General features: G+C 34.8%; 1 protein-coding gene across 3 annotated transcripts in view; it reads left to right on the top strand.

The window, feature by feature from the left end:
* Positions 1 to 15617, top strand: part of ermard.S (ER membrane-associated RNA degradation S homeolog) — a 22089-nt gene extending 6472 nt beyond the window's left edge. For all 3 annotated transcript variants that reach the window (XM_018265235.2, XM_018265239.2, XM_018265238.2), the window contains 14 exons: positions 522 to 611; positions 3223 to 3320; positions 3715 to 3851; positions 4686 to 4800; positions 6175 to 6277; positions 7062 to 7091; positions 8292 to 8360; positions 8641 to 8811; positions 9879 to 9965; positions 11304 to 11380; positions 12634 to 12762; positions 13395 to 13610; positions 14645 to 14758; positions 15234 to 15617. In XM_018265235.2, the coding sequence (XP_018120724.1) occupies positions 522 to 611; positions 3223 to 3320; positions 3715 to 3851; positions 4686 to 4800; positions 6175 to 6277; positions 7062 to 7091; positions 8292 to 8360; positions 8641 to 8811; positions 9879 to 9965; positions 11304 to 11380; positions 12634 to 12762; positions 13395 to 13610; positions 14645 to 14758; positions 15234 to 15402 (1605 nt within the window). In that variant the 3' untranslated portion in view covers positions 15403 to 15617. The remainder of the gene's footprint in view (positions 1 to 521; positions 612 to 3222; positions 3321 to 3714; positions 3852 to 4685; positions 4801 to 6174; positions 6278 to 7061; positions 7092 to 8291; positions 8361 to 8640; positions 8812 to 9878; positions 9966 to 11303; positions 11381 to 12633; positions 12763 to 13394; positions 13611 to 14644; positions 14759 to 15233) is intronic.
* Positions 15618 to 16512: the final 895 nt, after the last annotated feature.

Raw genomic sequence — 16512 nt, forward strand, 5'->3', positions numbered from 1 at the left:
TGTTGACATCGGTGGCCCTATTCGTTATTTGTACTATTTTAATAGTATTTGTACTATGTTGTTTATTAGCTGACATTTCCTGGAAAATAATATTCTACATAGTTAAATAATAGATAGTTTCCCAATTTTATGCAATGCAACAGTGTCATTGTTCATATTGCGGGGCAGGCATGTATTGTTTTTTTTTCCCCTCACTTAAAATTGGATGTACCATAGCCCCTAAAGTTTGAGCTAGACCAAATTTTATGGCAGGAGAAAGTAAATTACAGCTTTTACAAATAATAGGTATATTATATGTGTATAGTTTTTTTTATGTTAATCGAATAAGTAGCGTACAGTATAGTTTCTTTAATGTAACTTGTAGTATGAAGCATACAGTGATATTCTGAGACATTTTGGAATTGATCTTCATTTTTCTATTTTATAATATGTTACCATTTTCAAGTGCACGCAAAATTCTCTAATCATTATTTAGAGAACATTTTTAGAGAATTTTGCAATTTCATGTATTTTTATTTTAGGTTTATTTAATGGTTGGGAAGGAATGTCCTTTCTTACTAAGAGATCTGCTGGCATCTACAGAACTGGCTGCAATCCTCAGTAAACCAGTGGTAAGTACATTCACGTATTGTTTACTATTTTCCATATGTTTTTTCACAACAATTTTGTAAACACAAGGCATTATAGGTTTTTCATGTATTTGACTTTTAAAACTGTGACAGAATTTTGGCCACAGTTCAGATCTGTGTATATATTTCTAATCAGCTAGTATACATACTTTCAGATACACACTTTTTTTCTGACTGGCCACTGAGCTACAAAATTCAGTATAAAGAAGGTATTCTTGCTGTTATGTGCCCAAACGGTTTGCGTTGTTAAGGATGTTTATTCGGAATCTTTCTGATGTTTTTTTTTTTTTATTGGTATTACCCTATCTACCCCAAATATCATTCTGGAAGGAGATTCTGTGTATGTTAATGTGTAATCCATGATTGTTTAAGTCTCTCCTCTATTCTTTTATTTTTCTTTCTGTACAAAAATACAAAATCTCAGTACAAAAGGAAAGTTAAAAAAAAAGAAAGTATTCTTTAATGACACTTAGGGGCAGATTTATCATGGGTCGTATTTCGAAGTGATAAATACTTCGAAATTTGGCCCTCGAATTGAAATACTTCGAATGTCGAAGTATTTTTAACCGAATTTGGCCATCGTACGATCGAAGTAAAATCGTTTGATCGAACAATAAAATTGTTTGAATCGAACAATTTTAGCGTACGATTGAATGATTTTACTTCTATGTGTTAAGACTTATAAAAATGGTCTAGAAGGTCCCCATAGGCTAACATAGCACTTCGGCATGTTTAATTTGGCGAATAAAGAGACAGTACTTCGATTATCGAATGGTCGAATATTCGAACGATTTTACTTAGAATCAAAGTCGTAGTAGCCTATTAGATGGTCGAAGTATCCGAAAAATTACTTAGAAATTAGAACTTTTTTAACTTCGAAAATTCACTTGAACCTTAGTAAATCTGCCCTTTAGTAAGTTTAAATTTTATCCATATTTTTTATTGTCTAAATTTGTGTGTTAATCCATGTATTAGATTGTAGTCCTTTTACATATCCACCATACATATATTGTGCATGTATTATACATTACAGTGGTGTGAAAAACTATTTGCCCCCTTCCTGATTTCTTATTCTTTTGCATGTTTGTCACACAAAATGTTTCTGATCATCAAACACATTTAACTATTAGTCAAAGATAACACAAAACAAACACAAAGTAAACACAAAATGCAGTTTTTAAATGAGGGTTTTTATTATTTAGGGAGAAAAGAAATCCAAACCTGTGTGAAAAAGTAATTGCCCCCTGAACCTAATAACTGGTTGGGCCACCCTTAGCAGCAATAACTGCAATCAAGCTTTTGCGATAACTTGCAACGAGTCTTTTACAGCGCTCTGGAGGAATTTTGGCCCACTCATCTTTGCAGAATTGTTGTAATTCAGCTTTATTTGAGGGTTTTCTAGCATGAACCGCCTTTTTAAGGTCATGCCACAACATCTCAATAGGATTCAGGTCAGGACTTTGACTAGGCCACTCCAAAGTCTTCATTTTGTTTTTCTTCAGCCATTCAGAGGTGGATTTGCTGGTGTGTTTTGGGTCATTGTCCTGCTGCAGCACCCAAGATCGCTCCAGCTTGAGTTGACGAACAGATGGCCGGACATTCTCCTTCAGGATTTTTTGGTAGACAGTAGAATTCATGGTTCCATCTATCACAGCAAGTCTTCCAGGTCCTGAAGCAGCAAAACAACCCCAGACCATCACACTACCACCACCATATTTTACTGTTGGTATGTTCTTTTTCTGAAATGCTGTGTTACTTTTACGCCAGATGTAACGGGACACGCACCTTCCAAAAAGTTCAACTCTTGTCTCGTCGGTCCACAAGGTATTTTCCCAAAAGTCTTGGCAATCATTGAGATGTTTTTTTGCAAAATTGAGACGAGCCTTAATGTTCTTTTTGCTTAAAAGTGGTTTGCGCCTTGGAAATCTGCCATGCAGGCCGTTTTTGCCCAGTCTCTTTCTTATGGTGGAGTCGTGAACACTGACCTTAATTGAGGCAAGTGAGGCCTGCAGTTCTTTAGATGTTGTCCTGGGGTCTTTTGTGGCCTCTCGGATGAGTTGTCTCTGCGCTCTTGGGGTAATTTTGGTCGGCCGGCCACTCCTGGGAAGGTTCACCACTGTTCCATGTTTTTGCCATTTGTGGATAATGGCTCTCACTGTGGTTCGCTGGAGTCCCAAAGCTTTAGAAATGGCTTTATAACCTTTGAAATTGAACTCAGGTGTGATAAACCACAGTTAAGTTATTTTTTAACAAGGGGGGCAATTACTTTTTCACACAGGCCCATGTAGATTTGGAGTTTTTTTTCTCCCTTAATAACGTAAACCTTCATTTAAAAACTGCATTTTGTGTTCAATTATGTTATCTTTGACTAATAGTTAACGGTTTTTGATGAGCAGAAACATTTAAGTGTGACAAACATGCAAAAGAATAAGAAATCAGGAAGGGGGCAAATAGTTTTTCACACCACTGTATATTAGCAGATTTTGTGGGACATATGTAATATTTTACAGCACTTGAACCACTACACTACTTGAACCTTCTTATACCGCAGTTAATATTATGTTTTAAAAATTAAATTTCTTTACCCAACCAGATGGATGTGCTAAAGGTATTCCTAGGCTCACCAGAAAGCCTTAATCTTCGAAACATACTGTGGCATGGATTTGCATCTCCTGATGATATTCCGGCCAAGTGAGTAGACAGAAATCATCCCTTTTGGTTACGCATGCAGGTTACAGTCAGGGGGCTATTTATTAAAATCCAAATTATTTTTAAAAAAGGCCAACCAAACTAGAATACACAATTTGACCTTATTTATTATTAAATCGAATTTGGGGTGGGGGACTCGATAAAATCGTGCGAAATCCCAAATTGTACATTTTTTTCAGAGGTTTTCCCGAATAGTATAATTTCTTTTGCCAATTTCCCGAAAAGCCAGAATTTTTCGGATTTTTGCACAAACAGCTTGTAATAGTCAAATTTCTGGGCCTTCCAAGTCCCACTGACTAATTTTTTTTTTTTGTAAATTAAGTATTTAGATATCAGTGCTTCATTTTGTGAGAGACTGCATTTTTTTGTTTTAAAGGTATTGTTCCACCCTTTTGCTATTAACAGCTGGGTTAGGACAGCTGCTAAAAACCTACCTCTCCCTAACCCATTTGCCACTTGAACATAGACCTTACTTTCTGTTGAATAGCCCTAAGGACATGCAAGTATTTCCAAGTAAGTGATTTTTTAAAATCTACCTACATGTATTAAGCCTCTTGTTATGTTATTTGTTTTGAAACTGTAATAAAAAATGAAACAAAGCAATACAAATGCATTATTCCCTTTTGCTGCTTGTTTCAATACAAAGGGGCACATTTACTAAGGTTCGAATATCGAGGGTTAATAAACCCTCAAATTCGACCCTCGAGGAAAATCCTATGAATTCGAAATCCTACGATCGAAGGGTTCGAAGGATTTTAATCGATCGATTGAAGGATTTTAATAGATCAATCGAAGGAAACCTTAGAAAAGTAATGATTTTTTTAAAGAGACAGTACTCCGACTATCGAATGGTCGTATAGTCGAACGATTTTTAGTTCGAATAGTTCGATTCAAAGTCGTAGTCGAAGGTCGTAGTAGCAAATTCGATGGTCGAAGTACCCAAAAAAACTTCGAAATTCGATTTACTTCGAATCCTTCACTCGAACTTAGTAAATGTGCCCCATAATGTTTACATAATTACAATATAGGCCCATTCCAGTTCATCTTTCTTTTGTTGTTGAATTATGTCTTTCGGGTAAATTGCTGACCTAAACCCACTTTCACAGCTTAGTATGGGTGTATTTATTGCTTTTGCTGCTATTCATTACCAAATGTGGCCCCATTTAACATCTGCTAGTGCATGACAGTGGTTCTGCAGAAGGTACACCTGAAGACAGCATTCAATAAGCACAGGTGAAACATATAGTATGATATAGTGAGTAGTCCTAGTCTGAGAAAGGAAAGAAGGCATCTTAATTCCTGTATGTGAATTTATTTAATTTTTACATTTTTCAAAAATGTTTGCAGGTATCAGTGACAAGGCACTTTTTGCTGCAGAATTATTGATTGTCAAGTCTAAATTTGCGTTGCCACATATGACATCATTCTGGATTGAAGCCATTGCAGCTTTCCAGCAAGGCAGGTAAAAAAGGATTACAGTTTTGACACATAGGGGCTGATTCACTAAGCTCGAGTGAAGGATTCGAATGAAAAATACTTCGAATTTCGAAGTATTTTTTTGGTACTTCGACCATCGAATTGGTTAAATTCGTTCGAATTCGAACGAAATCGAACGAATCGAACGAAAAATCGTTCGACTATTCGACCATTCGATAGTCGAAGTACTTGCCCTTTAAAAAAAACTTCGACCCCCTACTTCGGCAGCTAAAAGCTACCGAAGTCAATGTTAGCCTATGGGGAAGGTCCCCATAGGCTTGCTAACCTTTTTTTGATCGAAGGATTTTCCTTCGATCGTTGGATTAAAATCGTTCGAATCGTTCGATTCGAACGATTTAATCGTTCGATCGAACGAAAAATCCTTCGATCGATCGAACGTAGGATTAGCGCTAAATCGTTCGACTTCGATATTCGAAGTCGAACGATTTTAGTTCCCAGTCGAATATCGAGGGTTAATTAACCCTCGATATTCGACTATTGATGAATCGGCCCCATACAGTTATTCTATAATTAATTTTTATTGTACAGATCCCTACAACATTATTTTGCTTCTTTAACATATACAATGGTTCATTTTGGAGAATGCTCTACAATGTCCTAAAATATATATCTTCATATATAGATGGGATTATTTATCCATTTTTTTTGGTGGTCATTTGTTTTATAGTAAGGAAAAAAATCTCATAACTCCTAAAACCAGCAGATTTTAGAAACGGCAGAAAACAACTGTGAATTATAGTAAAAACGTGACCGTGTAAATTAATAATTGTGCCCCATAATGATGAGCATCTTTCAGTTTTGATATATAACACATAATAAAAATCTGCCAATGTAATAGTTTGATATAGCTTTGATCGCCCAGGGGTTTACAGTAAAATGTATTCTCACTGAAACAAGTTCAGTTTGTCTTTTTGCGCAAAAATCTCCTAAATCTACAAAAAAAAATTTAGTTTTCCGAGTTTTTGCGCAGAAACCACAAACTCATCGGATATCGGTATGGAAATCAGCGCAGACACTGGGACCTTCCCCATTGACTTATACAGGACCTTGACAGCTTTTAGATGCCGGGGTTTGGATTCTGAGTTTTTAGACCATCTTACTTTAATAAATCTCGAAAAATGATTAGTTTTTTTTTTCCTCCATAAACCACAAATTATTTGAGGTTCGAATATTCTGACCTTGATAAATAACCCCCTTAGTGTAGAGCAGCGTTCTTACATTTTTGAAGAACCAGTTTTTGTACAGACATGGGTGCTTTGTTAAATCCTGCATATTTGTAAGAAAAATTAATCTAGTGAAATAGCCATATAATTGTTATATTTGCAAAATTATCTTTCAGGTATGCAGATTGTGTTATACTATTACTTCCTCAACTTGAATGCAGTCTACGTTTGGTTTTTACAGTGGTTAATAAGTGCCCAAACAGAATGCTTACTGCTGAGGTAGGTGAGATGTCGCTTGCATTTTAGATATATTTTTATTTCACAATTCTATAGTTTGTGTATTGTGTAACGGGGATGCTCATCATAAATGAAATTAAACCTCAATTTTACATTGCCTAATTTAAAATTTTCCCTCATTTTACATTATCGTTTTGTGGTCCCACCTAAATATTATGCATAATACATTTTTCTGGATTTTACACCATTTTTTTCTGTTCCCTTGATAAACATAAAATGGGGGTTCTACTGTATATTCTTCTCTCCATTCTAATCCAAGTATGTCAATATGTACATTCAAGGGGTTGTTCACCTTCCAAATACTTTTTTCAGTTGAGTTGTTTTCAGATAGTTCATCATAAACAATTGCTTTCCATCTTTTCTTTTTTAACTTTTTTCTAAAACTAAAGTTTAATGTCTCTAGTATTTCAGGCTGGCAGCACAGTAATCCAGGAGCATTCTGAACCGTTACAATTTGCTACATTTAGTTGCTACAATTAGTTGATACATTTCTCAGCAGCATCTTTGGAATATTAGCAACTATTGTATCCATTCTAACAGCTGCCTTTCAAGGAACAGAGGAAACCAAGAGTACTGCAAAAGTGCTAGCAACGTAATTCACTCTCAGCACACCCATTTTCTGACACAAAATATTTTATTTACAGTTAAATTAAAAAAATCTATACATATGCACAAAAGTATTTTCACCTTTAGTGTTGATGGTTTGTTTGTAAATTACATACATGTTCTCTGCATTTTTAACTCATGTCTACCTTATGTTTTTAAGTCTGCTGTTTTATACACGACTTTTGATGAGGTAAGGAGGTCTGCTTATTTTACTACAACATATTTTACTATTTCTACTACTGTATGTGTGAATTTGATAGGAACCTTAGAGAATAGGATCCATTGGGACTGGGATTGTGAATAGTTTCTGTAAATCTATGCAGTATACATCACATTTTATACATAAAGGATAATAAGAATAATGGTTTGGAAGTAAGGAAGGGGGATTACACCAAAAGTAAACAACTTTCAATAGATGTTGGCTTTAAATTGATTGCTAACGCTAAATTATGTATGTATTATGTATGATCCCAAACGTTTTCCTAGCTAAAATTAAATCTGACCGTGGTTACTTTCTTAGCTGCAATAAATAATAAAGCATTTTTTTCTACAACTTTGCTTAAGATACAGTACATGCTAATATAGGTTGTTCGTATAATTTCTGAGTCAGAAATTAAGTAACAACTAATTTAGTGAGAGGGAACAACGTTTAGGCAGATGACTTTAAAAAAGGTGTATAAACATACAAATCTTTTTAAGGGGAATGCAAATTTAAAGAAACCATAACAAAAAAAAAAAAAGTTTGTGTGTTTGCAATAGTTTATATTAACAAGCTGCTGTGTAGCCATGGGGTCACCCATTCAAAGTAAAAAGCACAGGATAAACAGCAGATAACATACACTTATAAAATGGATTCTTCAGAAGTTATCTGTTATCTACCAGTGAAGGACAAGAGTACATTATATTGTCACTTTCATTTTTTGGTGTAAGGCTATGGGCACAATGCTCTGCTCTTGTCAGCCTGCGTATTTTTGCAGGCTGAGAAAAGCAGATCTAGTTTGTGCACCTGCTCCATTGATTTGAATCCGATCAAATCGAATTACTGTTCCTTTTAAGTTCAACTGTATATTAACATTTGTATGTGATAGATTTTCCTAGTCTCAGGGGTTTATTTATTAAGCTCCGAATTTGGACTTTTAAAGGGGAAAATAAATAATTATAAATATATAAATAATAAAAGCATGTTATAATATAACAAATAAATGATAGTGCTGCTTTAACATTGACCTGAAAAACATTAAATATGCTAAAACAAATTTGTTTAGCAATTTCAGTGTATTTAAGGTAATTCTAGCACCACCAAACATTTAATTCCATGTGCAAAACTTTAATATTATAAGATTTATTTTTTATAGTACATTTGTTAAATGATGTATTATGTATTTCCTAGATCCTGACTGAGCAACTGGATAGTGGATCTGAAAATCAAGTCCCATACACTTTGGGAGAACCAGCAATGGTGAATGTTATACTAACATACTTGCATTATTTTTGTAGGCTAAAATAAAAGTAATTTTTTGGAAATGTTCTTGACATGGTTCATATTTTTCTGTTTCCAAGCAATATATTTGGTTTACTTGCCCTAGAACCCACATTGATTGATTTGTATTAATACGGATTAAGAGAAGTTTTTTTAGTCAGTTATTTGAAAAAAATATTGTTCTTTCGTTCTTAAAAAACTGTTGCCTTGTACATTAAAAACATTTGCTGCCTACTAATAATGTTCTATATACCAACAGGAGTTTCTATTGGACTTTTTGAATCATCAGGAAGGCCCACGAATAAGAGACCATCTCAGCCACGGGGAAATACAACTGAATGAATTTCCCAAAGAAATAGCCAATCAGTTAATGTTTTTTTCTCTGGTGATGCTATATAAGAATGTAGAGCATGAGGATGTTTTTTTCAAGGTGAGAAAAATCTTGGCATAGTCAAGTCTTGGACTTCTGTGAGTTTATTTGTTACCATGGTCAAATTTAATTTAATAAGGAGGACATTGTCAATCAAACGGGGTACTATGTAAAGGGTAAAACTGCAGTTTTTTTTTTTTTCAAGTATAGAACTTGGGAGATATTTCCAAATTTCACCACAGGGTCTTCTAGAAATTACAGACTGTTCCAGCATAAGTTATATTTGAATTTGCAAAAGTCTCTACTTATGACTTATATTTATGCAACATTTATCATCAAAGTGCACGATTGCCTTTTTGTTTCCCACAATGCAGTGTTTTCCCAGAATACCAGAGTAAAAATAAGTGCCTGCTAAGTGGATATGCAGCGCAACTACTGCATTAGCATCTTCCTTTCATTAATCATGTGCAAGCTGCAGAATGTCTTTAAAGGAGTCATCATTGATCAGAGTAGACTAAACAGGGACAGTATTGCTCTCCACTATTTGCTTGGAGGATGTATGGATGCACGTACCTTTTTAATAGCGTCTAATTTTGCTAAATTTTGTTTACACTTGCACTTTAAATGAGGCCTCTAGTCTGGTCTCATACTCACTTAGCATTGCTTATGGTGACATTATAGCCATCCAAGTTGTCACTCAGTAAACAGAAAATCAGATGTTATAGTAAACTGGGGGAAAAAAAGTTATTTGAGACAATCCCCAATGAATTCTATAGAAACTCATCAGCTTTTACTTGCCAAGTTTTTTCATGCAACATTTCACGTTTATTCTTTGAATTTTTTTTTTTTGCAATCTCTGCCACTCAAGCTAGAGAGATACACACATATATATATATATATATATATATATATATATATATATATATATATATATATATATATATATATATATATATATATATATGCACCATGTAGATATGTGTACATATATGGGAGGAACAGGTGACTATTAAAGGTTCTGAACTGGCAGTGACGATAGATGGAATGAAGGACGAGGGGCCTCAGAACTCTGTTGATGTTATGCCCATTTTTATCCATAGTAAAACAGTTTTCTTTCCCTGTAACAGGAGATGGCTGATGTGTTTAATCCGTTGATTAATGCTGTTGAAAGCTACAAATCAATGTTTCATCCAATTGCTCTACTTCAAAAACAGGTTTGAAAATATGTTGGTGATGTGATATGATTGCGTTTAGACATAATGAGAATGCAGATTCATTTTAAGTATAAATTTATCTGATCCCTCTGTGAGTTTGTTGTAATCAGATACATCTAAGTTTACTGCAATGCTGGATATATACAGACAACATGGAATATTTGCGTAAACCTTTTTACTTCATTATGAAGTTATTCTACAAATACTAAATCATGTACATTTGCACACCTGGGGGCAGATTTATCAAAGTGTGAATTTAGAACTTGCCACAGAAAAGCTCACTTTCTATTCATTCTTGTGGGATTTTTAGAATCATATTTATCAATAGAGTTCACTATTTGATAAATTCACACTTTGATAAATCCACCCCCTGGTGTCAAAAATAAAATACTAAAGAGGATGACAATCCAGTAGATTTATGCTGTAGAATCTTACTTGTGTATGTGTTTCAGGTTGTTGTTCCTACTAGGGATGCACCAAATCCAGTATTTTGGATTTGGCCAAACTCCGGAATCCTTCACGAAAGATTTGGCCGAATACTGAACTGAATCCTAATTTGCATTTGCAAATTAGGGGTGGGAAGGGGGAAACTTTTTTTACTTCCTTGTTTTGTGACAAAAAGTCCCTCCCGCCCTTAATTTGCTTATGCAAATTAGGATTCGGTTCAGCTGGGAAGAAGGATTCGGCCCTAGTTCCTACACCAAAATGCAAAAAATTGTCCATTTTGTTCCATGTCTTGGGTGCAGGAATAGTTGAGAATATATCTATTTGTTTTATAAGATGGTCCTAAACCCAATTCAGTAGGTTATAATTAATACTGGTATGGGACCTATTATCCAGAATTCTCAGGACCTGGGGCTTTTTAGATAAATCTTTCTGTAATTTGGATCTTCATACTGTACATCTAAAAGAAAACATTAAATAATCCCAATAGGCTGGTTCTGCTTTCAATAAGGATTATATCTTAGTTTGGATCAAGTATTATTTTAAAAATTTGGATTATTCGGATAAAATGGAGTCTATGGGAGACGGCCTTTCCATAATTCGGAACTTTCTGGATAACTGGTTTCCAGATAACGGATCCCATACCTGTTGGTTGGTGTAACAGATGCAAAGGGAAAAAGATGAATTAAACATAATGTTTTCTATATATTAATAGCTAAACAATCCTCCATTTGGCATTATATGAAACTTGGATAAAATAGTAATCATCAAAAGCAACCGGATGGCTTTGATTTATACATCTATAGAGAGTAGACAGTGTAACTCTAACAAGAAAGGTGTAAAGCTAACAGCTTTATGTTATTGAGAAACCTGACACGTTTTTGTTATACACAGGTAATAGAATGCTGTGACAGTCTTCAAGAGTGGACACATCTTCCATCTCCTCCTGATCATTCTGAACAAGTTAGAAAGTAAGTGCTGCTGCTTTTCAAGAGAGAACTAAGTGTAACATTTAGGGGCTGATTCATTAAGGGTCGAATATCGAGGGTTAATTATCCCTCGATATTTGACTAGGAATTGAAATCCTTTGACTTCGAATATCGAAGTCGAAGGATTTAGCGCAAATACTGCGATCGTACGATCGAAGGATTATTCCTTCGATCGAACAATTAAATCCTTCGAAGGTCGAAGTAGCCCATTCGATGGTCGAAGTAGCCCAAAAAATACTTCGAAATTCGAATTTTTTCTACTTCGAATCCTTCACTCGAATTTAGTGAATCGGCCCCTTAATGTAGCTAGAAATTCTGTATTTATTATATTGAACATACTAACCCAGAGGTTCAACAGCCTTATAACAAAAATGATTCATGCCTTCAAAGTTGTTCTCAGCAGATCTCCATATTCTAAACTGTTAGGCCATCTTTTGAGTGTAGCTGACACTGCACATAATCATTGGGGTTTGGGCTGCCATTGAGAAGCAAAGCTAAAGAGTTGTGGAAAATCTTGGCATTTATTACTATGCTCCTACTATGTTAAAAACACACAGAGTTTGCTAAAGTCCTCATTTGTTTAAAAAAAAACGGTAATACCCAGCTACATGGCTAATATGAATAATTAAAGGACTGGGTCACCTTAACTTTTAGTATGTTATAGAATGGCCAATTCTAAGCAACTTTTCAATTGGTCTTCATTATTTTATTTTTTTAAAGTTTTTGAATTATTTGCTTTTTTCTTCTGACTCTTTTCAGCTTTCAATTGGGGGTCACTGACCCCATCTAAAAACAAATGCTCTGTAAGGCTACACATTTATTGTTATTGCTACTTTTTATTACTCATCTTTCTATTCAGGCCCTTTCCTATTCATATTCCAGTCTCTTATTCAAAGCAACATTAAATAAACCCAATAAACTGGTTCTGCTTCCAATAAGGATTAATTATATCTTTGTTGGGATCAAGTACAAGCTACTGCTTTAATTATTACAGAGAAAAAGGAAATCATTTTTAAAAAATTTGGATTATTTCGATAAAATGGAGTCTATGGGAGACGTCCTTTCTGTAATTCGGAGATTTCTGGATAACTGGTTTCGGATCCCATACCTGTACCATATTTGGCCTGTGGTCCTCCCGTTCGATAACCCTACCTACATTTAAGTCAATAATTAATATGAAAGTGTTCTATGCATTTACAGATTAATTTAGATTGTATTACATCATTGTGTTTAAGGGTAGAAGGCAGTGCAGACCCTGGAATGTTGTTCACTCATGAAACACTATATATTATATCCTTGCATAAACACCAAATAAAGGATTTCACTGATGTGGAGGATTTGGACTACTGCATTTTAACAGACAAGTATGTTTTATGCTTTATTTATTATAGAAGTTTCAGTAATAACACTATTTATAACTTCCAGAGCCACTACTCTGAAGTGCAGTTATGTTTGGGGTATGTGCACTCTATAAACCACTGCACTACTTTTGAACACTTATTTTTATTCAGGTCATTTGTGTAGTTTCTTTCTTCAGTGGGATGTACAGCTAAATTTTGGGTTACAGCATCTCACATTCCTAAAATGGGTGACAATTAAGTGAGAGCATAATAATATGAACATTTGTTTTAGTATGCATAATGTTTTATGCCAAGTTTTATCTTCATATAAACAACAAATGCACAAAATTGTACCTAATCCCGCTGTGGAATAGTATTTTTTTATTTGAAGGACACATATGCAATGTTGAGAAATAAAGACAGGTGTGTGCATAAGCAGCATGGCTCACTATAACAAATAAGTAAGCTGCAGCCTCATTTTTAAGAAAAACCTTAATATATACCATTGAAAATTCTGATTTACATGTAGAAAAATCATGTATTTGCCCTCATACAACCTCCACACAATTCTGCTTTCCTTGGAATTAACATCCCCTTAACAGGTTGTATTGAAGGTATAGTTTTCCTTACATGTTACTGTATATATATTTTTTCAGGTTTACAACTATGACCAACCTTTGCAACAAGCATATTAAGAAATTGTTTTGCCATCGATGGGTTGTGGAAGTGGTTGGTATTCTACGTAAAGTGAGCACACAACTTTACCTTATATCAAGAAATGTTATATTTATCTCAGAGCTCAGGTATGAACAATGGATGCAGAAAGCACTACGCTCCCGTCAAAGGCAGAACTACATACGTATGTTGTACAGGTCAGATCATATTCCTTGATTATAATCATTTTGCTGAACAGTGTGTATGTGGTTCTGTATTAAAAGTTGCTCAGTTGCAGTCAGAAAGATGACCAAAGGGTTTCTCTGTTAAAACCCGAGAGCTGTTCTGATCCTCCTGCTCGGGGGCTGGCATCATTCCTGTCTATCGATCATATACAACACATTACTAGGCAGCTTTGTTTTGCCTTTTGGCATTTTAATGGAGAACTAAAGCTCAATTGGACAGAAATGCGTCACATCATGATTTGGGCTTTTGAAAACCCAAAGCCATCACATCCCTTTAGCAGTGATGATCTGTGCCTCTGAATACACATCTGGTAGCTCCCCAATCTTCATTTTTGCTGATCCATACAAGGCTGACTAGTAATGATTTAGATTTGCATTACATGGCAGCTCAGAAACCAGTGCAATTTGCATCAGAATCTATTAATCAGCCCTATCGCATCATTTTCTATGTTATTTGCTTGATGATGTGACAGTGCCTGACTACACTGAGCATGTGCAGTGTCACAGACCCCTAATAAAATCAAATATGGTGAGGCCCTGCAAACAAGTCCTGGATAATTACAGGGATGCTGAACCTTTAGGTAGCAAAAGGCAGTAAGTTCAGTATATAAAATAGGTAATTTGTAGTCATATTATTTTTTAAGGCTTTAGTTTTCCTTTAACTATTAAATGTTCTTAATGCCTCTCAATGCCAGTAACACTCAACTATGACCTTTTAAAAGACAATTGTAAATACTCCCTTATAAAATAAAAATCTTTAAAAGCAAGACACTAAGTTAAACACAAATACACATTTAATATCTAAGAAATAAGAGAATCATACAGAATAGCCTCTATATATAAAGTTGTTTATGTTTTATTGTGTGTTTTCATTTGATAATTTGCAGATATTTGGGATATAAAGATCAGATCTGATGGACATAACTTTCAAAGCTTACGCAACATTAGTTGAGATGATGTAAATATTTTAAAATATATAGAGTTTTTATCTTTTTTTTCCCCCCTAGCATCAAGATCCTAACTCCTATTCTTCGATTATTTGTAATGTTGGTGATTGTGAATATGCAGAACATACACACAATTCTTGAGAAGAATTTAGTGGATTACCAGAAATATATAAAGTAAGGAAAATGATGTAACTGCAATTCCATTGCTTTTTCCATTAGCCTTTCGGATAATATACTAGTATAATGCTATTCCCAGCAAGAACCCACTGAGATTAGTAGTCTAGCAGCAGCAAGAACAACAAGAATGGCAGATTGTGTGCTAAAATACCAAAGTATTTCATTACAAAATTGTTAAGATATAGCCATATAAATATATTAGTAAATAATCAGTGCCTGACGACCCCATATCCAGGTATTTCCTGCTATGATCCAATAATGTGTTAACGATTATTTAGAAAAATAGTATGCATCACAGAATAATTTTATTTTATGTAGTGGAATTGCCCATATTTAATGCCATAAAGGCATATAGGCTAAAACATAATTTTGTAGGCAATAACATACAATAATAAACGCCTGCAAAACTAAAACAGGTATGCTATTCACCGTGTACAAGTATACCACTTTGTAATATTTATTTTTCCAATAGGTATCTAAAATCAATTCTACAGTATGCAGAGAATATGTCTTCTTACACAAGTTTTGAGAAGAACAGATGGGATGAAACTATTGAACTAACCAGAAGAATTCTCTTAAAAATAACGACGTTCAATGATAAGCATGAATTATCTCAAGCAATAAAAGATAACCAGCCATAACAATGTTGTTGTCAATATAAAAGATTCCAGTGACATTCAATCTGGAAAGGCAATTAAATAAAATACAAAATAACAGCTACTGCTAGAGCCATTCCATGAAATGCTTCAGAATAGAACTTTGCCCATCACTGTTTTGTCTTTTTTAAAATGATAATCTATATATTTTTTTTTATTTTAAAGGAACAGGAACTCCAAAAAATTAAAGTGTTTAAAATGAAGGACATTATAATGTAGTGATGTGCTGCATTGGTAAAACTGGTGTGTTTGCTTCAGAAAGACTACCATCGTTTATATAAACAAGCACAGGTTGCATAGCAGATAACAGATTAGCTCTGTAGTATACAATAGTATTCTTCAGAATTTATCTGTTATCTAATGTGTCTCCTGTGCTTGAATGGCTGTCCCTATGGCTACACCCATTCAAGCACAGGACACATAGTAGATAACAGATAAATTCTCAATAATCCCATTGTATACTACAGATGTTATCTGCTGCATATCAAGTGCCTTTTCTCCTTTGATGTCACGGCCCACCCTTGACGTCACTGCCTGCCCCCTGCCCGGTCTCCACCGGGGGAAAATTTGGCAACCCTTCCCTAATTAGAGCACATTTTCAATACATCTTGGTAGAATTTATGAACTTACCAGGGTTGCCAGGTTTCCAGCCAAATTGGGCTAGTAATTTAAAGTTCAGACAGTTTTTCAAAGTACAAACTAGCCAAGGTATGGATTTGGGCTACTTTTTGGGCCTTTGGCTTGTTTTTACTTTGGAAATGAGACAAAGTTTTTTCTTGCCCTAATGTGCCAAGCCTGCGTTTCCCGATGCATGTTGGGCAATGTAGTTTTTGTTTAACAATTTGCCGACTGCCAAGTCTAATGTAAGACTACAATACCCAGCATGCAATGGGACTGACTTGTGTAGTAGTTGGGAGTTACTAGATTTTGGGCTCTGTATTCTCGCATTTTCCAGTGACTTTCCTCAATTTAAGGGCAAAAATCTGCTTGCCACCAAAATGTCTAGAGGTTGAATTGTTTACCAATATTTATTGAAATTGTATATGTATTCGGGCCTTATGGGGCCCCTATACCTTATGAGCCCCCCTCTGTAGT

This window comes from Xenopus laevis, chromosome 5S, assembly GCF_017654675.1.
Source record: "Xenopus laevis strain J_2021 chromosome 5S, Xenopus_laevis_v10.1, whole genome shotgun sequence".
NCBI classification, from domain to species: Eukaryota; Metazoa; Chordata; class Amphibia; order Anura; family Pipidae; genus Xenopus; species Xenopus laevis.